Below are 24,445 nucleotides of genomic sequence, written 5' to 3' on the forward strand. Positions count from 1 at the left end.
AGGAGGAGCAAAGAGATGAAAATAATCTCCATTGGGTGAGGGTGGAAGGTCACTTGCATATTTTCTCATGCAGTTTTTAGCTCATGCTCTGTATTTCACATAAATATACTGGAGTTTGTGTCTCACAATATGAGAACTTAATTACAACCAGGCCCAGGAGCAACTGAGGGGAGTGATTAACTCCCCCACAGCCAGACAGAAGGCAGTAGACATTTCACAAACTCAGAGTCTCACTCCAATTATTAACCATTGTACAGTCAAGCTAGAGGACACTCATGGACTGCTAAAGACACTAGCAACTTAACACTGGATTTAAATGTGAAGGTTTTTTATCCAGTCAAAATCAGAAGGTTTATTTTAGCAAACAAAAGTCTCACCCCCTTGTTTAAAAACAACAATATATAAAAAAAAGCCATAAATTATGTTTCATGCATCTACAACCTATACATTTAATCTAGAATTACTTTTACTCAGGTTAAAATACAGATTTCATAATATTTTGTAACCCCTCTGGTCACCCAAATTTTTAGTTTGTTTATTAACCCTTGTTGTCTTCATGATGTTAAAATTTTAAGAAAGAAAAATTTAAAAAGAATTAGAAGGTAATTACATCTGATGTACCGTGTATAAGCTGAGTTTTTCAGCACAAAAATGTGCTGAAAAACCCCACCTCGGCTTATACACGAGTCAACAAAAATACAACCTCTGCCTCAAATCATCAGGGATAAATACAGTCTACTCAAGATCATATATATATATATACATTCTTTAATGCCTCTATAGACGTTTGTATTAATGTCCATTGCTCTCACTTTACTATATGTATTTATCATGTAATTTGTTATGTACTCTGGATGATTTTATTACTTAGAAATATATATCTTCTTAATGTTCTTGCAGACACTTACATTAGTGTCTATTAGTTTCACTTTTTGTACTAAGAAACCTGGTGTATCACTCTGTTGTATTACTGGATGTTGTCACATATTGCCAAGTCAGCGTTTTTTATATACTTACCTCATTTCTTACTTTTATTTTATAATAATCTTTATTATTATTATTATTTTATTCTCAATATATATTGTTATACCTATTACCTAATATTTTTAACCTGCCCTCGGAGTCTGACATTAACCTTGCGGTTTTTAATCACAATTTCTAGCATAAAAAACAAAAAATTTTTGCTTTAGCACTTTATCATAGTATTAGTTCATGTATTCATATTGGCACTTTATTAGTATTTAATTCTTTATATACATATTGGTACTTAACGGCGCATGCGCATTGTATCAGTGTGAATGTGTGTTTCTATTTGTGGCGTATACCAGCCTACGCAAGTGCTGTATTACAGGGGATCACATTTCCGGAAGTGATGATTCGTCACTTCCGCTTTCTTTGACACAAACTAACGCATAGGGCCACTTCCGGTCTATGACACGCATGCTGATTTCTTTCACTTCACGGATGCAGCTGTTTGGTGTCGGACTCCGAGGGTAAGCACTCTACATATTCCTAATTCCCCAAATTGCACATTACCCCTGAGGAAGCCTGCACAGACGGGCGGAGCGCGTGGGGATTGCTTTCTGCCCCCATTATCCAGAGCTCAGACCTTGTAAATACTGAGGTAACTATGGTCGCATTTGTGGTTATGTATACAGGTGGTCCCCTACTTAAGAACACTTGACTTACATACGACCCCTAGTTACAAACAGACCACTGGATATTGGTAATTTATTGTACTTTAGTCCTAGGCTACAATAATCAGCTGTAACAGTTATCACAGGTGTCTGTAATGAAGCTTTATTGTTAATCCTGGTTCTTATGACAACCCATATTCAGCCATATTCAGCATATTGAGCCATAAACTGGTGAAGTATATATATGCCTTATGTCTAAATTTGTCATCCAAAGATTTATATAAAGTATTTGATTGGATTACACGGATGGTTCAAGTATTATTTGTACCGATTGCTAGATCGCGGTGTGGAGAGCCCGCGAACTTGACCGGTGTACACACTATGTGATAAGGTGCTTGATTGTTTGTTGTTGCTGGACTCTTATGACAACCCAACATTTTTAAAATCCAATTGTCATAGAGACCAAAAAGGTTCTGGATGGGATTACAATGATAAAATATACAGTTCCGACTTACATACAAATTCAACTTAAGAACAAACCTACAGACCCTATCTTGTATGTAACCCGGGGACTGCCTGTAAATTGTAATTTTATCACACTTGTGAATTTACTACCTACAATTACTGCGTAGTCTATCTATGCTGTTATATCAAATGTTAACTTTTTATCCTACCTCAATGTAATTTCTTTATTACTGGATTCTGGGGTCTTTTTGGTTGTTTGAAGCACTTGTTTGTGCTTTTTTTTAATTGTTTTTAAGAATCTATTGATTTAATAAAGATGTACTCTATACCTTGATCATACCTTGAATAATAAACTTATATACTCACCCTCCGGCACCCCTGATGTCGGTGTGGCTCCTCTTCTTTCTACCGCCTTCTCTATAGGCCTGAAGGGTGCGGCCATGTTATCACCCGGCCTGTATGCGCATGCCGGCAGATAACATGGCCGCGCCGTGCAGGCTGTTACAGAAGACCGAAGAGGAGCCACGCCAACATCGGGGAGCCGTGCTGCGCATTGGGGCCACCAGAGGGCGAGTATATAAGTTTATAATTTTTTTAAGCGCTGGCTGGGCTGTTTACTACAGTGGGCAGGCTGGGCTGGCTATATACACTACAGTGGGCAGGCTGGGCTGGCTATATACACTACAGTGGGCAGGCTGGGCTGGCTATATACACTACAGTGGGCAGGCTGGGCTGGCTATATACACTACAGTGGGCAGGCTGGGCTGGCTATATACACTACAGTGGGCAGGCTGGGCTGGCTATATACACTACAGTGGGCAGGCTGGGCTGGCTATATACACTACAGTGGGCAGGCTGGGCTGGCTATATACACTACAGTGGGCAGGCTGGGCTGGCTATATACACTACAGTGGGCAGGCTGGGCTGGCTGTATACACTACAGTGGGCAGGCTGGGCTGGCTGTATACACTACAGTGGGCAGGCTGGGCTGGCTGTATACACTACAGTGGGCAGGCTGTATACTACGGGAGGCCGGCTGGGCTGGCTGTATACTACGGGAGGCCGGCTGGGCTGGCTGTATACTACGGGAGGCCGGCTGGGCTGGCTGTATACTACGGGAGGCCGGCTGGGCTGGCTGTATACTACGGGAGGCCGGCTGGGCTGGCTGTATACTACGGGAGGCCGGCTGGGCTGGCTGTATACTACGGGAGGCCGGCTGGGCTGGCTGTATACTACGGGAGGCCGGCTGGGCCGGCTGGGCTGGCTGTATACTACGGGAGGCCGGCTGGGCTGGCTGTATACTACGGGAGGCCGGCTTTGCTGGCTGTATACTACGGGAGGCCGGCTGGGCTGGCTGTATACTACGGGAGGCCGGCTGGGCTGGCTGTATACTACGGGAGGCCGGCTGGGCTGGCTGTATACTACGGGAGGCCGGCTGGGCTGGCTGTATACTACGGGAGGCCGGCTGGGCTGGCTGTATACTACGGGAGGCCGGCTGGGCTGGCTGTATACTACGGGAGGCCGGCTGGGCTGGCTGTATACTACGGAAGGCCGGCTGGGCTGGCTGTATACTACGGGAGGCCGGCTGGGCTGGCTGTATACTACGGGAGGCCGGCTGGGCTGGCTGTATACTACGGGAGGCCGGCTGGGCTGGCTGTATACTACGGGAGGCCGGCTGGGCTGGCTGTATACTACGGGAGGCCGGCTGGGCTGGCTGTATACTACGGGAGGCCGGCTGGGCTGGCTGTATACTACAGGAGGCAGGCTGGGCTGGCTGTATACTACAGGAGGCAGGCTGGGCTGGCTGTATACTACAGGAGGCAGGCTGGGCTGGCTGTATACTACAGGAGGCAGGCTGGGCTGGCTGTATACTACAGGAGGCAGGCTGGGCTGGCTGTATAATACAGGAGGCAGGCTGGGCTGGCTGTATACTACGGGAGGCAGGCTGGGCTGGCTGTATAATACAGGAGGCAGGCTGGGCTGGCTGTACACTACGGGGTGCTTGCTGGTTATATACTAGGGGGGGCTCGAGTCAATAGGTTTTCCCAGTTTTGGTGGTAAAATTAGGGGTCTTGGCTTATACTCGGGTCGGCTTATACTCAAGTATATACGGTACATCTAAAACAAACCAAGGGAGGGATGTGTTAATAACTAGAAAATCATAAAATGTTTTACTACCTTATTATTACCTAGCATATTATAATGCTCCATTGCCGTAGAATAGGTCTTGGAGGCCAGTTTTGCAATTATTTATCCCTTCATGTCATCTCCATGTAGGGTGTGCAGCTGGCAGCGTAGTGGTGCAGGGGGTGTTTGCGTGTCAAGCTGAGCAGTCCCTAACTAATTACGCTATAGATTTATATATGCTGCACAGGTCGGAGCCTCTTGATTTATACAGCAGCACTGGAGGGGAGGAGACCTGTCATATCATATGGTAAATGACCCCGTATTCCTGATGCACACGAACGTTTGCCGGACGTCCGCCATTAATTTTCACTAACCCATAAAATTGAATATGGCATTTTCATGTGCGCCTCTGTCAAAAGTATTTAACCCCTTAACAACCTAGCCTTCTTTGGTTTTTTCATTTCCATTTTTCACACCATCGAATATCTATAATTTTTTTTACTTTTACACGTAAAGAGCTCTGTGATGGCTTGTTTTCTGCGTAACAAATTGCACTTGATAGTAACAGTACTTAATATTCCATGCGTGCACTGAGAAGCGGGAAAAAAAAGCCAAATGCAGCGAAATTTGTGAAAATGAGCATTTTCACCGTTTAGTTGTGGGCTTGGATTTTACAGCTTTCACTGTAAAAGAAATAACTAATATTTTTTTGGTTTACAGAGCTGGTTGAGGGCTCATGTTTTACGTGTTGAGATGTCCTTTTCAGTGGTACCATTTTGACACACAACTTTCTATGATCACTTTTTGTAACATTACTTTAAAGGGATTTTATGAAAAATGTCTGTTTTTTGGGTTTTATTTTTACAGCGTTCACCGAGCGGGTCCAATAACGTTGCTGATTTATTGTACAGATTGCTATGGAAGCGGTGATCCCGGGTGTGTACGGAATGCAGGTGTTTATGGGACTTTCACTTACTTTTATTAATAAGACTTCAAGCGGTTTAATTTTTTTTTTAAGTTTGGCTTGAAAAAGTGATGCTGTGATGCTTGATAAAGCTCTAATGCACCTCCCTTCAGCAACCAGTGCCAGAAGCTGGACCTAGTAGTGTATCACGATGCAGCAAGTGCCTGCCTCCCACGACGTACTAATACGTCCAACGTTGGAAAGACATTGGCCCCCTACTATATACACATCCATGTGCAGAGCTCTGGAGAAGCTAACAGCACAACTACAGTTTGTGTGCACACAAAATAAGGAGCACACCTAGAATAAGAAGAGAAAAAAAAAAAAAGAGGACCCGTCACCCATAAAAAAGGCAGTAGCTCCTAACGCTACCTCAGAGGTAGCAGTGTTACAGGGAAGCAGTGTCTGCTAGCTTTATCACAGGGTTCCAATAAAACTATATTAGGGGAGCACAGTGGCTTAGTGGTCATCAATACAGCCTTGCAAAACTGGGTTCATGTCCCAAAAGTGCAAAGAGTTGGTATGCACTCTACAAGTTTGCGTGGGTTTCCTCTGAGTGTTTCGGTTTGCTCCAACACTTCAATACAGTTATAGGTTGATTAGATTGTGAGCGCCATAGGGACAGGAACCAATTTGGCAAGTTCTGTGCAGTGCTGCGTAATCTGTGCGTACTGTATAAAGAAATTATTTTTTATGGGTGACAGGTGCTCTTTAAATGGCAAAATGGAAGCCAAAACGTAGATAGGAACTGGACACCAATCTATTCAGCAACTCCAGGCCGAAATTTGGTATATCTGGTGGACATTGGGAAGGGGCAGGCGCATACAACTAAACCAGTGCACTAGTGATGGGAAGTCCGTCTCTCCTTAGAGAGTTGGATCATTAGACTCCACTCACAAAGAGCTGCTCTTCTGGCTCCTGAACTGCTCCCTATTAAATATATGGCAGGGAGCCTCAGTCCCCCACTCCATGAACCTACCACCACGCATCTACCTATATAGTTAGAATGGGTGGCAGCTGCATGTATGGATACGATAGCTGCGCGCCGAGATCTCAGGGTAGGAAGAGCAAAGAGGATACTGGGGCGTGGTGTAGCCACAGCGTGTAGCCTTGATCCAAGTTTTCCCCACGTGAAAAGAGCCCTTATCAACATTTTCAGAACACGAGTAAAAAGTCCCTCATTGTAAACTGCATGTGAACAGTCCTCTAAGGCAGTGATTTTCAACCTTTGAGCCGCGGCACACTTTTTATACTTAGAAAATCCTGGGGCACATCACCAACCAAAATAGCACAAAATGACACCATAACGGTCATATTATACATATAGTTAATAATATAGATTCTAAACTTATTTTACTCACTCAGTGTGAAACCTGGGCCTGTTTCGATAAACACAAAAGGGATATCCTGGCAGGAATGGTGGAAAGACACACACAAAGCTCTTGCTCAACAGTTCTCAGTTTCTCCCTGTTTTTAGTATATGGTGCTGATTATTTTGTGGCTCATATACTGCAAAATAAAGGGGTACAATGAGAAGTACTATGGCCATGAGGCCAGTGTACAAGTGCCAGCTCATATATACTCAGCATATGGAGCTGGTACTTGTAGTACTCCAGCCTCATGACTATAGTATTTCTCATTTTACATTTCTCATTGTTATATGCAGTATACTGCTGGAGTACTAAAAGTACCAGCTCATATGCTGAGTATTCTGCCAACAGTTCATATACTCAGGCAAAAGCTCATATAGTCAGCATTATTGGTGGGCATCACCTTGGCGGTGGGCAAATGCAAGAGTCTCTCCGCTCTCAGGATGATGCGCCGGCCTCGGTGACGTCATTTTGTCGCTCGAGGTTCAAAGCTTGCGCATGTGTTATTGTACACGTCTCCTACATTGTAAGAAGCCGTGACTGCGCATCGCTGGGAAACAAAACACAGGGGGCACCATAGTTTGGGGAACTTTCCCCGCAGCACACCTGACCATGTGTCGCGGCACACTGGTTGAAAATCACCGCTCTAAGGTAACAGAGCTTTGTGGTTTACCATAGTGGCGTGCTATAACAATCTAGTCCAACCTCCAAGTGCCACCTCATATCAGCTCCTAGTAACAACCAGAGAAACAGCCTCCAGGCTAAGCGCCTAGAAGTAGAAGCAGCAGTAAGCTCTGGCTCCACGTGACCCACACCCAGCCCGAGCACAACTCAAGCGGCGCCTCAACTTCTTTACGTGGGCGTGCCAGCACGGAATGACGCACCTTGCCTTGGCGGGAACACTGGGGGGCGGCAGCTACTCTTATAGCACCGCCTCTTACCCTCAGTTTACCAATAGTCACCGGCTACCTCTGCGTCATCAGTCCGTTCGCCATTTTGAGACTCTATATGAGGCGGTCGCTTAGTTTTCTTTAGTTACTGCGGTGCCTCCTCTCCGAAGCGGGTGGTTCTTGTGTGTGTCATGGAAGGGTGAGTTGCGATACCTGTGTGCACACCTCGTCCTCTATCCGTTGCTAACTGTGCATTGGCGTTGATTGTGGCGAGCGGGGGGCTGTCTGAGGGGAGCTCTGGTCAGGAGGTGCCCGGCACGTTGCGGAGGTCTCAGAGTCGGTAGAATGTGGCGGCTGTTGTGGCGGGCGCCGTGTGCTGTACGGCTGTGGTTACAGTTTGGTGTAACTTGGAAGAACTTCCAGTGTGTAGAGGATGTGAATGGAGATGATGTGGCAATGAGGGGGATTAACCCTTGAGTCTTTCTACATCTTCCACTCCACCCATATGCGCTGGGGGTTCGGAGCTGTGCTCCAGGAAGTGCTCGGTTTCCATCTTGATTTGCATACGTGGTGTCCTGTGCTACTCTCAGGTACCTCAGGCTGCTCTCTAATGTTTAACCCTAGTGTGGCCACGAGCCGGGCCCTGAGCAAAGTTCAGCCTCAGGCTTCCGCGCCATTGTCTGTAGCAGGCAGCGCTGGAGCGTGATGAGGGGCTGACGGCCACTTCAAAGCACTTGGGTGATAGTTGTGATATCTGATGCTGATGAGTGAACCTTTCAGCTCCCTACTGCCTGCCCTTGTGTGCTCCACCCATTGTAGATATAGAGGAGCTCTAATTACACTGGGATTGTGTAGCTCCCCTTAAAGGGATCGCTGTAACGAATTATGTATAATCATTACATGATAGAAGAGTGGGTTCAGGAAGAGGTTCTCTAGCTATAGGAACGCAGTAACATGAAGTGGGACTTGCTGGGTATGGCTGCATTGTTCTGTTTTAATACATTTTGGAGATCCACAACCAGTACTGTAAAATGAAGTTTGCCTTTTCATCTGAGCTGAGAACTTGGTCATTGCTTGTGGTCTATTGGTAACGTGCATCACGTGTTGGATAGTACTAGGTGAATTCTCACTCTTCATGTGATAATCGGTCTCTCCATTTAATACATGATCTTTGGACAAACCAGATGTCAATTTTTAGAGCCTTTGAGACTAAAATGCTTGACCAGAGTCTGACTTCCTGTTTTCTGCACAAAGAGAATGTATGAAGCTCCTATGTATATGTAGTAAGTCTACAAACTAACTCCAACAAGGAGTGGGAATGGAGGGTTTAATGTAGATGAGCAGCACCTTGGGAATGCCCAGTGGCACATGTTAAATGTACAGGCTTTTAGTTGTGATCTGCTCCCAAGGAAAAGCTCAGATTGAACTTTTATTTCAGAATATGAAGTGCCTAGAGTCTGGGAAGTTCCACAATTGCATGCAGTGAGTTTCTGACCAAGCTCACTCATGGCCATCAGGTTTCAAAACTCTGTCTTAGGAAACCCCCTTTAATTTGACTTGGTTTGGTTCTTTTCGTTTGAAGAATTGGTACTGCCCATCCTCCTGTAATGTAATTTTGTTTATCAGTACCTGGAGAAGTATGTTGTGAGATGCTGCTAGACCCCTGGGTAGAACTGTTTAGATGAAAGTCTAGCTGGGTGGGGCAGGGGGGGTCTGCGGAATGTGATTCAAAAACTTAGTTTGTGTAATCGGCAAGGGAAGTGTTTACAGGTAAAACGCTGTGGTTCATTTTTGGAACCTTTAATTTTACCTTTCTTACCATACAATGTGTTTGTGGCAGGCTTTATTTTTCTGCATGTGTATCTTGCACAAAATTGCTTACTCATATCCTGTTACCATGTTGTGCAACTCTTGCATTCCTTTAGCTTTCCTTCAGCAGTCTTTGTCCTGAGCTTGAATATACTGAGCTTAGAACCAGTTTGACTGGCAACAGTAACAATGCATTTCCTGTAGACGCTATCAGACTCAAGGTGTGTGGGGGTGGGGGCGCTAGTTGGAGCATGACTCATTACTTATAACTTTTCGGCTACCTAACAACCCTCTGTGTTCACTACATGCTGTTATAGTATCTGCAAACCAGCTAATGCTGTAATCTAGTCACAAAGCATACTGGCATTGACTGTACAGCAGCTTTGCTTGGTATTGGTAATAAACAGGTTCTGCAATGACTAATAAGCCCCAGCCATGGAGAACTGGTTTCACTGTACCCAGAGGAACAGAGCAGACTGTTGCGCATGTGCCATAGAGAAGGAGTTCTGTTCATCTTGGGGTACATCGATCAGTACGTTGGCTGCTATCCACAGGATAGGGACTTGTCACTGGAGAACAACCTTTGATTACCTGTGAGATCTCAAAAATAGCCCTTTGAGAATAGCACCATTTCCTTTTAATATAAGATCAATGTAGGAAGCCTAATGCACCTCTTCTTTAAGAATGAATGTGGGTTAAAAATCCAATCAGCATCCTTCTTTGCAATACTGAAGGGTAATTCACATACAGTCTGAATAGCTAAAATCTGCAACTTAAGTTTGTTATCAAATGTTTCTTGAATCTAATGGTTGTGCTTCTTTTTCAGCATTGTTCAAGATATTACAGTTGGTACTAAGGTAAGAGCCACGTCCTATATGTATGTCTGTGGTTATTGTACATTAAAATGTAATTATATGTTCAATAGTGGTAAAATTACATTAACTTTCCCACAACGCTGTCTACTAGTTAGAGTAAGGTCTTTATGAGCTAGAATGGTCTCCTGTTACCATGGCATTAGTAATTATCACCCTTGGTTGCCTTCAAAGAATGTGGTCTGAAATGCCTGTCTTCTGTGGTTTATCTGATCCAGCATGTGGCCCTTATGGTTACCATTGCTTTAACATACATACCCATAGTAGCACTGGCTGGATGTGGAAAGTTCCAGCCCAACTTTACTACACATAGTTTAAGTTTGAGTATATTGGCTTTTTTTTAATTCTAGGCGTTCTTGTTGTGTAGTTGTGTCTTGAGTTTGACTCCGATTATATCAGCAGCTTTTTAGTGTGTGGTTACTGGTAGACTTCACATTTCCAAACTCCAGCCGCTGACTTGGTCAGGGCTTTATCTTGGATCAGTGTTTGGGAGTGTCTGCGTTACTGCTATCCTTTTCAAGCATTGGAATGTTGCCCCACCCTGCATTTATTGCAGGTTTGTTTTTCTAGGTGTAGTCATGGTAGTCTTTTGTGTTGGATTACAAGGTAGACTTGTAGTATAAAGTTTACTGCCTAAGGCTTTTCAACTTCCGCATATATCTTGTGCACTTAACTAGTCTTCATATCAAAATGCTTTAAAGCATAATTTAATTGATTTGTATGAACATCAGGACAGTCTGGTACTGCTAAAAAAAAGTGTGATTGTAGACTTGCAGAACAAAATTCCAATCTCTTTAAAAAAAAATTTTACTTGCTATACCACACACATTTTATGAAACTTTAATTCAAGTTCCTGTAATAGTGCATTAAGACAAGTGTCTGAATTTTGTACTGTCCAATATTCCTGGCAGTTGCCCGTCACCTTAAAAAAAAACGCTCAAGAGCTGCTCACTAAAGTAAGCAGCTCCTAGTGCTACCCTAGTAGTAGCATTGTTAAAGTGCTGAAACAATAAAGGATCCTAGCTAGAAAACGGCACCATAAATTATTGATAGGGTGACGGACGCAAGAAAATGCATGTCTCTTCAGCTTTGGTAACATCTACGGCTCAATGTCAGTTAACAAACCTCTGGCTTCCTACCTGTGATAATTCGAGTATCAAGATCGCACTAAAAGAGGATAGTAATAACGATTTCCAAACCCTATAAGTATTCTCATTTTACACAAGGCTGAGACCTGCGGTAATAATTGTATGAAAAATGTCCACTGTTTTTGTTGTTTTTTACATGTAAATATATCCAATAAAATGATTAAACGTAAAGTGCTAACTGTATTGGAACCTTCCGATAAAGCTAGTGAACACTGCATACCATACCCTCAGAACGCTGGATCGAGCTTACAGCGGTCTGGTGTATTCATGAGGAGGCAGTGACTGCCGCATGAATCCTTTATTTCACTGCCGGCCTACAGCGTGGCCTACAGCGTCGGAGGAGCAGTCCGGGAAGGAAGCAGAGGAGAGGGAGCGCCTCTGACCACCCCTCTGGTGAATACACTGCTGTTAACTCAGTTTGGGTTTCTGAGGGTATAGTGTTCATTAGCTTTATCGGAAGCTTCCGATAACGCTGGCAGTTTGTACTAATATTTAGTAATCATCTAGAGCATTTATTAGGGTGACGGGTTCTATGTAACCCCGTAACAGAGAATAGTGACCCAAGTCAAAAATGCCTTTTTCGCCTTTTTGCAACATATAAAAAATCTAATAAAAAGTGATCAAAATACTGTACCATCATCTAAATGGTAGCATGGAAAACATTGTCTTATCTCGCAATAAATGACACCGCATACAGCTTCCTACATTAAAGTTTAAAGTTACAAACGCCTGAAAATGGCAATATGTATTCGTGGGTTTTTTATTTTTTTTTTTTTTTATAAAACTTGTATACATTTAGTATCACCGTGATTGTACCGGCCCAAAGAATATAGACTTGTCATTTGGGGTGCACAGTGAAAGCTGTAATAACCAAACCCACAAGAATATGGAGATTGTGTGTAGGAGGGGTAAAGTGGCTACTGGGGCGTGGAGTAGCCACGCCGTGTAGCCACAGCTGCAGCTACTCCACGCCCCAGTAGCATAACAACAAAATTAGCATAAACCTTCTATATAAGTTCACAAGAGTGCGGGGGCGTGAGGATTAGCACTTAAAAGGGCTATCTTCACGTCCTATTGATCCACCTACCACCCGATCTACCTTTTATAGGTAGATTCGTGGTGGTAGGTCCCCTTTAAAGCATATCCACCATCAGATTGACTGATGGTAGACTAGTCCTACTCAGATTCTCCTGAAGAACCGTGTGATTCTGTAGAAAGTTTTTAAACATTATGCAAATCAGCCTTAGACACTCAGGTTTGCGCCACCAGAGTACCTTGGCTTATGTATTCATTCCTCCCTCACTTGCCCATTCCCGTTGAGATTACAGTGAGCTAGTGACATCCAGGTTGGACTTTACTAGGTAGTCGGATGGAATACATCTTAAGATGCAGTACTTGCTGCATAAGACTGACTTGAATATTTTTGAAATCTTTCTGTGAAATCGTGCCGTTCTGAATTATAGTAAGAAAAAGTTCTTGGCAGAAGTTGTACTTAAGAGCTTGTGAGTAGGACTAGTTTACCATCAGTCAGTCTGATGATAGATGTACTTTTTAATGTTGATCAAAGTTCACACATGGGACATCCAGTTGGTGTATTTGTGTTCTTTTGTAGAAATTGGGGTATTGTACTAATGTCTTTGTATGTTACATGAACTCTTGTATTTATAGAGATATACTTTCTGCTTTACTTATTAACAGTGGAATCTGACAGAGTTGAGTGATAACCTTTAGTACTCAAGTTACAATACAGTATTCATGTGGTCGCTAACCTTGTAACTTAACCATGCACTGTCTGGCAGTACAATTTGAGACTGATATATTCTCAAGCTCAAATCTTTTATGTGGCTGTGTACCTCAGTTTTTTCAGTCTATTTTTGGTATGACTATCGCTACAATAAACTACTTTTCCGGGTGATGAGAATTGAATCCATGTTCCCCCAAAACAGTCTGTGGAAGAATGTATCCACCTCTTCACTTTAACAATATTCCACAACAGGCAGTGCTGAACCTGTATGCATACCATGTATTCAGAGCACAGGGTCCCATAGGTAGGTTCCTAGACAGATCACTGAGAAATGGTATCTGACGGGTAATGTTTTAAAATGGTGGCTTTTGTGCTCTGTTCTGTATAAAGGCAACAGCATTTAGTTGTGGTTATGTGATTCTTCTAAAATTTAGTGAAATGATTTGTAGCAGGATGTTTGGAACAGAAAGTAGCATTTGTTACAGCAGGCTATTGCCCTTTCACCTTTTGCATACTCCAGTTTGGGAGTGATCAGGATGGAGGTTTTAATTTGTTGCTGCTGTGTTGTGTGAATTTATTTTTTTGAATTACCTTTTTGTAGCATATATTTTCATGTCTGCTGATTTGCACCAACCTATTCCACTTTTTTTTTTTTTTTTTTTTCTTGTGCCCGATTTATCAAGTAAATACATACTTGCTAGACAAAGTACAACTTGGCTTCAAATTCACTTGAGACCCCTCCTGGTGCAGGAAATAGGCCGACGGCACAAGTGTAGATTTGAACCAGTTTTTGGGTCGGTTTTTGTAAACACATCAGTTTTTGACCGGTTTTACTAATTATTTTGAACCGGGTCTAAAACGAATGTGTTTTCAAAAACGCATGCGTTTTTAACGGACTACTTAAAAACGGCCCAAAAACCAGGTTCAAAACGCCTTAGTTTTGCAAAAATTTCACCAAAAGGCTCAAAACCAGTTCGGTAAGCGCCTCATATGCATCTATAAAATGTATAAAAAGCTCCTAAGAACCTGATTAATGATAAATCCACTGCCCTCCAATGTCTATACAAATTTTATTTTGTTTTTGGCAGTACTGTTGGAGACTATTAGGCTATATTCACACTGCCGTTGCCCGTACCGTACCGTAGCGGGCAACGGCAGTGTACGGGGAGAGGAGGAGGTGGTGAGCGCAGCTCACCCCCGCCCCTCTCCATAGCAACCTATGTCGCACGGCCCCGTATTACGGGAAAAGATAGGACAGGTCCTATCTTTTTCCCGGGTACGGAACGGTACGGTGCCGCACGTGTGCTGCACCGTACCGCTCCCGTAGGGTGCCGTGCGCCCATAGGAGTGTATGGGGGACGTATATCGGCCGTATATACGTTCGTGTGAATATAGCCTTAGTTTGATATTGTGAAATGTGCATTTCTCCCCAGATTGTTTCCTTTTACATTCTATTCTGTGCTCTTACACCCTTTTATTTTCTTCCAGCGGGGATCTGACGAACTTTTCTCTTGTGTTACTAACGGACCTTTTATCATGAGCAGCTCTGCTTCTGCAGGTAAAGTCTCTTCTGTGGTGTGGTTTTCTGGCTTTGTTGCACATTTTCAATGTAACAATCTTAGTTTTTTCTTTATATTGCCCAACCTCTCAATGACCTTCAACTGAAGCTCTGTACAATAAATCCAGGGAACATCTTGATATTGGGAGGGGTACTTTGTGTCGTATGCAAAGGCATGAAGTGCATATAATTGACAAATTCTATGACCTTTACCAACATTTTTTACTATATAGACAAAATTTATATATAGTTTATTGTACCTTACCTTAATGGGTTTTCCTGTATATAATCTATCTAGTGGTGGAAGGGTGTGTGTTTAACTCATATTTCTGGATTTTGCAAGCACCACTTTCTTGTGCCATGTGTTCAGTTTGTAGGATCAGAACAAGAGTCCATATCCATAGGCTGAACATGTTTGTGTACATCTGGCTGTAGGTTTGTGGGAGTTAAACTGCCCTTAGGTCCATTCCACACTTGCAAGTGATGCGCATCACACTCAACACGTGCGGCCGGGAGATCCTGGCAGCATGTGATGCAAGTTCATCGCATCACACTCGCAAATGTGTAATGGGCCTTGTACTGCATGGGTTATTGTGAGCCCATGACAGAAGTTATAATGAAAAGACTTATTAAGCAACCTATGTGTGTAGTCTCTCCTCCTAGTTTTTGCTCACAATGACTGATGCAAGTGAGTGAGACAAGTTAGGCACAGTTCACATCACTCTGCAATGCATTTATCCATAGTCATTCATGTCCTAACAAAATAATCATCCTTATAAACCACTTGATATTTGGATTCTAAACCTGATTTTCTTTGGTTTTCTGTCAATGGGTCAACTTAAGACATACCAAGACCTAAGCTTTACCTCTGGATTATTCCTGAAAATTAAAGAATACGTATGTTGAAGGGGGGGGGGAGAGATTTAGCACACCTCTCATTCATGCAAGAGTATGGATTGTTTTAGAATAGGGTTGCATGTTTTGCTGTGTCCAGATTGCTTGATACACTGTATAGAATGCCATCATTCGCTTAAAAAATTATTTGTTCTTATTTACAGCAAATGGAAATGACAGCAAGAAATTTAAGGGGGACAACAGATCTGTAGGAGTTGGCTCAAAAGTGATTCATATCAGAAAGCTTCCAGGGGATGTTACAGAAGCTGAAGTTATAGCTCTTGGTCTTCCTTTTGGGAAAGTGACTAATCTATTGATGCTAAAAGGGAAAAACCAGGTAAAGCTGTTTAAAAACTGTATAGTGAGAACTGAATGGCTTCCAGTATGTCCATACACATTGGAGCACCCATAGACCTGAATGGAGAAGTGTTAGTGCATGTGCAGCAAACTCTTCATTCAGGCTGGCTGTAAGAGGGTCAGGCCCATGTTCTCAAAATATGTTTGAGACTTGGATCTACCCTGTACAATTGTGTGGATGTCATAAAATCCTCCAAAATTACCCCTTTATGTTGCCATGCTGAGAGTTTGAAAATAGTCATCCTTTCTGTTTGACAATCTTTGGAGCTATTTATTTAGCTGCCTAATCAAATCTTCAAATTTTTATTTATAAGGCGTTCATAGAAATGAATACAGAAGAAGCTGCTAACACAATGGTCAATTATTTTGCCACGGTCACACCAGTGCTAAGGAGCCAGCCAATCTATATTCAATTCTCCAATCACAAAGAACTGAAGACTGACAATTCCCCAAACCAAGCGGTAAGCATGGGTTATTGGTCAATAACGGACTGTGACTTGGTGCATGGCTGTATTCTTTTGTCTTTACATTTATTAATAATCACAATGCCCAAGGTATGTTGAAATAACTTGTATGCTTTTAATCAAAGCTACTTGTTTCTGCCCTGTTCTTTCTGTGGTGGGATCACTGTTCATGTTCTACTTCTAGCTGATATTTTGTTTTGATTAGTTTTTACTTAATGGGAAGTTAACTTGGTTGATCTCTGGGTGAAAATGTAACTTCTGATGGAGAAGATGTTAAGTGTAAACAGTCTGCCTTGTGTTGGATTCTGTCCCTGTGTAGTAGATGTTTGGCTTGCGACCATACCTTCTCCTGCCAAACAAGTGTTAAGTGGAGACTGGCGGATGTTGTTATTGACATCTAGTTAAGGGGTTGTCTGCAACTGGGATATAGGAAGGAATCTGATTTTAACCACTTTTTTTTTTCTTTGTATTTTATCTATAGAGGGCACAGGCTGCTCTGCTGGCTGTGAATTCTGTGCAGTCTACAGGTCTTGCACTCCCAGCTGCAGCTACAGCAGTGGATGCTGGCATGGCTGTATCGGGGCAGAGTCCAGTCCTCAGGATAATTGTGGAAAATCTTTTCTATCCAGTTACTCTTGATGTCTTACATCAGGTATTTTGTCTTTTAGTGTATCTTTGCAAGCTGGTAATTCAGTGTTACAATTTTATTTGGATCTTTTTGTGTATGGCTGGCTAAGAGTTCCACCTTTTTTCTCTTACAGATATTTTCTAAATTTGGGACTGTGCTTAAAATAATAACCTTTACAAAGAACAATCAGTTTCAGGCACTTCTGCAGTATTCTGATCCTGTGAGCGCACAGCATGCCAAATTGGTAAAGAACGTTTCATTCCTAAATAAGATTTACCACCATCAGACTTTTGTCTGGTTTATCTTCATATTGTTTTTTTTTTTTTTTTACTCTCTACTAGTCACTTGATGGGCAGAATATCTATAACGCTTGCTGTACGCTTAGGATTGACTTCTCAAAACTCACAAGCCTAAATGTGAAATACAATAATGACAAAAGTAGAGATTACACTCGTCCTGATTTGCCTTCTGGTGATGGACAGCCTTCTTTGGATCAAACTATTGCTGCCTTTGGTGAGTTTAATTGATACTTAGTGCTTGACAATGGGCTGAGCTGCCTAGCCAGTTCCATTGCAGCAGCAATTACTATTTTGATGCAATAGCCGTGGTGATGTTACGGTCTACTTCATATAAGGGTTTAAACAGCATTCTACCTTTTGTCCTTCAAAATTCAACAATAAATGTGAGGATTACACTTTGATCCCTTATGTAAAGTCTGCTGTGTTTTTTTTTTTGTTTTTTTTTTTTTACTGCACTATTCTGTGGGGCTGACCCATTTTCTTGTAATCTTCAATGCATGTGTTTTTTTGTTTTTTTTAGCCAAGTCTTGAATTTAGTACATTAGCAAAGCTCTTAAAAATATGCTTAGAATTGATTAAGATTAAAATGTTTCCCCTTGCAGGAGCTCCTGGGCTGATTTCTGCCAACCCATATGCTAGTGCAGGCTTTCCTCCAGCCTTTGCTATTCCACAAGGTAAGTCGTGTTTAACCTGTTACAGTAATATTCAGATTGGGGCTGGGCAATTCTGACAGAAAGCACATTTAGGGGGGATGATTTTTCAATCTGTATTGGGTCACATTACATCTCTGGTATCACAAGTCGGTGTAGCAAAAATATACAAATGCATCAACATTTTGGCAGTTTTCTGGCTTAACAAGACCAACAAATGATGTTGCTAGTACAACTAGATACTTTATATATATGTGTCCTCAGACACAATGATGAAACTGGTGCAGTATAAGACTGTATAGTCTATTCTTGGCGGTGAACACCATAACAGAACATGGCACCCAAATTTAGTGAAGTGACAAAATGGTGAAAAACTTAAATTGAATAAAAAGTGACCAAGTTTATAAAGTCCCTAAAGTGGTAGCAATGAATCCTAGCAATGAAGCTTACGGCATTTGGATTTTTTTTTCCTGCTCCCTCATTACATGCAACAGGCCATTAGTAAGTACGATTGGTAATGCAGAAAACAAGTCCTAAAATGACAATGCAAAACCAAAGGGAATGAGGAAGTGAATAAAAGGGAAGCACTTTACTTTACATACTTGCATGTAGGGAAGAAACCCTTTCATCATATGTAGTAATGGTTGATGTTTTTTTCTTTTCCCTTTCAGGTGTCCATGGTACACTCACACCCCTTGCACTCCCAACAGCAGCTGCAGCAGCTGCCGCTAGCAGGCTTGGCATTCATGGCCTAGGGATCCCTGGAAACGCTGTTCTGCTGGTCAGCAACCTTAGCCCAGAGGTTAGTTGTTCTTTGTTTTGGAAAGATTTACAATATCCCACTCATGCATATCTAGTTTTAAGCATGTCATGGCTGCTACAGATTCCTAATAACCTCATTGACTGTTGGGCAGTAGCTGTGTAAAAGGTGCACATGTGCTTGTTGGACAAGAAGTCTTAACCTACATCTTTGTTCTTATGGGTTTGATCTTCAACTATTTTCAGTCCATGGCAGTGGGTTTTCTGAGTAGGGCTTTTTCTTTTTGTTTAGTTGTTTTGAGGCCATTTACACACTGTGGCTTACATGCGGATTTTACGCACAGATTATGGTGCAGAAAATCTACAGTTAAAATGCATTGGCAATCAAATGAATAATTTGAGGGAAGGTAGTGTAGATATTTTTTTTTTTTTTTTTTTTTTTTTTTTTTCCCTGTAAGGAAAATAAAATTTTACTTGCGCATACTTTTTTGCATGTTGTGTGGGAGATTTGAAGTCTATGGGAGTGAAAATCGGCATCAAATGCTCACCAAGATTAAGGTTTTTGCTTGAAATGACATCAGGTGAAGCAAAACGTGGAAAATACATTCAAACAAAAAATTTGCATGAAATCTTCATGAAAATGTTTTCATTCAGATTTTCTGTATGACAATCCACAACGTGGGCAGATGGCCTAAATGTATCGTGAGAAATTTGTCTTGTATCAAGAGGCAACTATAACTTGCCATGTGACTAATAAAATGTTATGTATTTCTGTTAACAAATTGGCAATGGGACAGTTTTCTAGTGGGTACTCTGACTTCATTCCACAAACTCTAAAATGGGCACTAATGGTTATAGAAGCTCATGCATATCTTGCTGGTGTATGTGTCCTATATTTACTTGTTATGCAAGTTATCAACCTAAATATAAAAATGTGTTTTTAATTCTTTCAAAATGATTATATGGCAGTGGGTAACCTAAAACTGAGTCACCCCTCCAACTCTACTAACACTCTTCTTACTATAATCACTTTATGGATTCTTAAGGGGGTTATTTCACAAAATAATATCACTTGCCCTGTATGTAGGCAATTTTAATTGGAAGTTGAATCTTGGTGGCACTGGTGGACCATATATATACTGAAGTTAATGGATATCTTATCAGTTCTGATTGGTGGTGCACCACCACTTAATGCAAACAGGACTTGCGTACTACCTGAGCAGGGCCCTAACAGTCCCTCCCATTCTGGTTAGTTCTTATCAATAATCCTGTAAATGTTACTAGTTGTTTTTGTGGGATAACCCCTTTTTTATATAGTTGGAGACAATATTCTAGAACTCAGGTTTCGTGTATTGCTGGCTAACAAAAAAATGACAATGAACACTTCATGTTGCAGAGCCACATGGTAGTGAAGGCCTATGTCCTCTCTTGGCCCCAGCTCATTACTTTAGCAACCTAATTTTGTGATAATTACAGGTGGAATGTTACACGATGTGTGGATATTGTCTCAGACTTTAGATTTTTTCTTTTCAATATATCACTTTTCTCAGAATTAAACCTTTAGTAGCTGTTTAAACATTTTAATCTAGAAGTCTTTTAAATCTTGTGTACTTGTTTCTTTGTATATTTACTGACCTGATTTTTTTGCTACTTTTTTCTTTTCCTCCCATCCCCCTCCTTGTTTTGTTTTACCTTGATCCGGAATTTCTTTGCCAACTGACTGCACGGCATCTTCTGCTTCCTGTTGTGCTTGAAACAAAAACAAACATAAACTCTCCCTTACAAAAAATAAAAAAAAACCCAAACACCCTGCTGTCCGGATCCAACCTATCCTTCAAATATTAACCACCTTGAATATCATCCGTCAACTGCTCCTACCACTCCTCCGGTGACACCTTCCTCGTGGACCATTTCTGCAAGCTGTGCTCTTCCCTCGGCTCCTTTTCTCTACCCCTGTCCCTCCGCTGCCTTGCTCTGCTGTTCTCTAAAGAGAGTTACACCCCAATGCCTATTTATTCTTTTCGGTATGTTTCGCACTTTATTACTATTCATTTTTTTCCATTTGTTTGGGTGGGTCCTGCATGCATTTTTATTCTGGTTTTGCTGGGTGGGTATTTTGCATTAAAGGTGCAGTTTTACAAATTTCCCTGTAACTTTAAAACTTTTTTTTGTGTGCAATGGCATGTCTAAGATCAGTTGTAGAACTGTACCTTTGAGTGGCATGCAGAGTTGGTTTAGATCCCAAAAATGGGAGTAGTTGGAAGGTGGGCACTTGATCAGTCGCTGGTCCTTTACTAAGCTGACTAAGCTCCAATCTCTTCTGAAATCCTGAGTGCTTAATGATTTGATCAGCAGTTTTTTGAAACTAATTCAGCATGGCCATTGCATAAGAAATTGATTGTTGGGATGGACTTGCACTTATAAAGGGAGTTGTATTCCAGTAATTTAATAATTCACTTTTTTTTTTTTTTTTCCTTTTTAAGGTGTATATGGGGACGTACACAGAGTGAAAATTCTTTTCAACAAGAAGGAGAATGCACTTGTGCAGATGGCTGATGGAAATCAAGCTCAGCTTGGTAAGCTGTGCGCACTTGTTTTCCAGTTTCGCAACTTCTCCTAAAGGGTCATTACCTTTTTCAAATAAAATATATTTTTTTTTATTTTCAGCAATGAGTCACTTAAATGGCCAGAGACTGCATGGAAAGCCTCTTCGAATTACATTATCAAAACATCAGACTGTACAGTTACCCAAAGAAGGACAAGAAGACCAAGGCTTGACAAAAGATTATACCAATTCTCCTCTACATAGATTTAAGAAGCCAGGATCTAAGAACTTTCAAAACATTTTCCCTCCTTCGGCTACACTCCACCTCTCAAACATACCGTAAGATTACAATAATTTTCTTTGTAGAGTTTCACTTGAGAAACAAGTTTGTTTGGTACTGTACATAAGAAAACACCTAGAGCTCTTTTTTTTTTTTTTTTTCTTTAGGCCATCTGTAAGTGAAGAGGATATTAAGCAGCTTTTCTCACAGGATGGATGCACAGTTAAAGGCTTTAAATTCTTTCAGTAAGTTTTTTTTTTTTTTTTTTTTTTTTTTTTCAACATTGCATGATTTTTCAAAGAATGTGGTAAAATAAACACTAATTCCCCCTCCCCCCTCTTTTTTAAGGAAAGACCGGAAAATGGCTCTTATTCAGATGAGCTCTGTTGAAGAAGCAATTGAATCCTTAATAGAACTTCACAACCATGACATGGGCGAGAATCACCACCTTCGTGTCTCATTTTCAAAGTCTACCATTTAACTTGTGGATGAAAGACTTTCAGCCCTTTTGAGGGTAACCTAATGTCTCAAAGGGCTCACTTCCATCATTCCAGATAAGCCACTTTACAGAATAGAAATGCAGCACTCAAGTGTCCTTGCATTCCAGTTTTTATTATTATTTTTTAAGCTTTTTTTTTTTTTTCCTAAAGACTGCAATGATAGTGATGTTTGTAGGGTAAGGGCCATAGGCTGGCTTCCCTTAACCCTCTATGAACTCCATACTTAATGTTCACCTTGTGTGGCAGTTTCATGCTTGCGGACCAAATTGAGTTTTTGGAGGCCAGTCTGGAATCTAGTTGTCGCTAGATTTCTCACAAAATACACCAGGCTTGCACAGGTGTCTTGAGAGGACCATTTAATTGCATATCTGTCCAGCACATTTTCTACTTATCCATTTTGTACAGTGTGTTAATAGATGTTTTTCATAGTGTCACACACATGCTGGCTTTCCCTCAGTGCCTTATGTCAGATGAATGGCATAAAATTTATTTTACAGGTTGAGCAACATTCTAATCATTCCTGTACAAAGTCTGACCAAATACTTTACTTTGGAAAGAACTTTGCACCTCTGCACATTCACAAGATTTGTTGTGTCTTCGGTAACCCTGGCCATTGACTCAAATGGGTGAAAAATGTATTTACCCGTTGAATATTCTGAGGCTACATGCCTTTTTTTTTTTTTTTTTTCTTTTTTTTTGTTCTCCCATTCCCTTCAGTGGGTAAAATCTAATTATAAAAATGGGGGCCAGATGTCTGATCTGTGTGAGGGGAAAAAAGTCCATGCTCCATTTCTTAATGCATAGACTGCACACTGCTGAAGAATATGGTTTTGTGCATGTAGCCACTTTTAAGTGGGGTTGTCTCCCCCTGCAACTTTTTGCCTTTACCTTTAACCTAAACTGTAGGCATAAAGGTGGGATGGAAATGCCTTTTATCTTAAAGTGCTATTAATATTGGGTATAATTACCCTTAGATGGTACTATGCAGAGATAAAGAATGTTAATGTTAACATTAAGGAATTCTTCCAAATTTGGGGGGGGGGGGGTTCATAAAATGTTTGTACCATATTAAACTGAAGTGCCTTTATCACATTTGCAAGACTTGACAGGCGTCTCCAACTAAATAGTCCACTGTGAGTGCAGGGCAGATCTGGTCAAACACTTTCAGACAATCATCCATGGTAAAGCAATTTAACCCTTCAAAGTTTATTATTATTTTTTTTTTTTTTAAATCTTATGTGCTGGATTTGGAAACCCTTTTTTTCTTTTCCTATGGCTGGGGTGCAGTGCTACAAGTGGCTGCAAGTTTTTTGGGGTTTTTGCACGTTTTGGCATTCACAATTGTGGCTAAACAGTGCCTTTTTTATGATTGCACCACTTATACCGACTTCCTGTTCCAGGGGGCATTTTGTGTAAACTTTGCCAAAACTCCATCATGAGAGGTCCTTGGCAGTTTCCTCCATCAATGCTCATTGTGCTCTCCTTTTTGGTAACATGACGGTTGGACAACATATGCTGTCGGAAATGGAGGCATGGTTTGTAGACGGATGGAGATTGAAAACTTTAAGTCCCCTACTTTTGAGACTTCAATAATTGCTATACTGTCTGGCGGTGCATACCTTGGTTGCAGTACTGTAATATCTCTTCAGGGATTGCAGCAAAGTGAGCATAATAAGTGATCTATAAGAGTGCACTTTGGGGTTTTTTCAAATAGCTCTCCCATTTGGAGGGCTACATGATGCCGTGTGTACATACCCTAAAGCTGTTAAGTGTGTTGGATATTGATTCAGATGAACCTCCTAATATACTGTGCATTATACCCTATATCAACTTGTAAATATTGAGCATTTTGTATACCTAAGTGCAAAGCTGTAAAACATTATATTCATTTTTTTTATTAGTGGTAAATGTATATTTTGATAACCTTTCAGAAAGATTTCAGTATTGCGGGTGCTCGAATGGCAACTTAAGAAATCAATTACCTCTAATCATAAGTTTGTATGAAACACAAATTAAAACTATTTTATAAGAAACCTTTATACTTTTCAGTAGGTGTTTACTCAACTGTAGCTGTTATCTGCCAGTATATGGGCTAATAAACTATATTCTTCTGCTATTTCCTATCTCTGTGAGTTATTTCTCATGGCTTGCTACTATATCTTGTCTCCTACTTTGATTTCTAACTTTACCTTTTAACTCTAGTTGCTGTCTGCAGTATAGCTGGTGTTTAACTTATTTAACAAACTTCAGATTTGAAACTCCCATCAGTACAGATTGTGCTGTATGTACACGACTTACACTGACACATGATCTTCCATTTATTAGTATGTTGTTTAGCATTTTTTTGTTTGCATTTGATACTTATTCAAAAGGATTTCCTGGGCTAAATAACTTAAACATAAATGTTTCCTCAATATTGACACTATGGAACACCACACCCAGCACCCCCACAGTTCAGATGTATATAGCCGCTTAATATACATGG

The 24,445-nt window shown here is 41.3% G+C and overlaps 1 protein-coding gene across 4 annotated transcripts; it reads left to right on the forward strand.

Moving 5' to 3' along the window:
* PTBP1 (polypyrimidine tract binding protein 1) lies at nt 1–24,076 on the forward strand. Of its 4 annotated transcripts, none has more exons than XM_072111200.1 (15): nt 1–35; nt 10,089–10,119; nt 14,515–14,584; nt 15,643–15,815; nt 16,150–16,296; nt 16,781–16,951; nt 17,061–17,171; nt 17,269–17,440; nt 17,829–17,900; nt 18,548–18,678; nt 20,626–20,659; nt 21,119–21,211; nt 21,303–21,519; nt 21,628–21,705; nt 21,809–24,076. In XM_072111200.1, exons 1-15 carry the CDS (start codon nt 16–18, stop codon nt 21,939–21,941), a joined length of 1,653 nt encoding a protein of 550 aa, XP_071967301.1. In that variant the 5' UTR covers nt 1–15; the 3' UTR covers nt 21,942–24,076. The 4 variants fall into 4 exon arrangements, with proteins under 4 accessions (XP_071967301.1, XP_071967309.1, XP_071967319.1 ...); XM_072111208.1 differs by lacking the exon at nt 1–35 and adding an exon at nt 7,428–7,652; XM_072111218.1 differs by lacking the exon at nt 1–35 and adding an exon at nt 7,847–8,043.
* Nucleotides 24,077–24,445: the final 369 nt, after the last annotated feature.

Source organism: Engystomops pustulosus, chromosome 1 (assembly GCF_040894005.1).
Source record: "Engystomops pustulosus chromosome 1, aEngPut4.maternal, whole genome shotgun sequence".
In the NCBI taxonomy this organism is placed as follows: domain Eukaryota; kingdom Metazoa; phylum Chordata; class Amphibia; order Anura; family Leptodactylidae; genus Engystomops; species Engystomops pustulosus.

Coding starts and splice junctions, on each gene's coding strand:
- PTBP1 (XM_072111191.1), top strand. CDS start 9,951: ATGTGGGTTAAAAATCCAATCAGCATCCTTCTTTGCAATACTGAAGG. Junction 18,679..20,625: donor TCAGCAACCTTAGCCCAGAG/GTTAGTTGTTCT, acceptor TGTTCTCTAAAG/AGAGTTACACCCCAATGCCT. Junction 21,212..21,302: donor TGGAAATCAAGCTCAGCTTG/GTAAGCTGTGCG, acceptor TTTTATTTTCAG/CAATGAGTCACTTAAATGGC.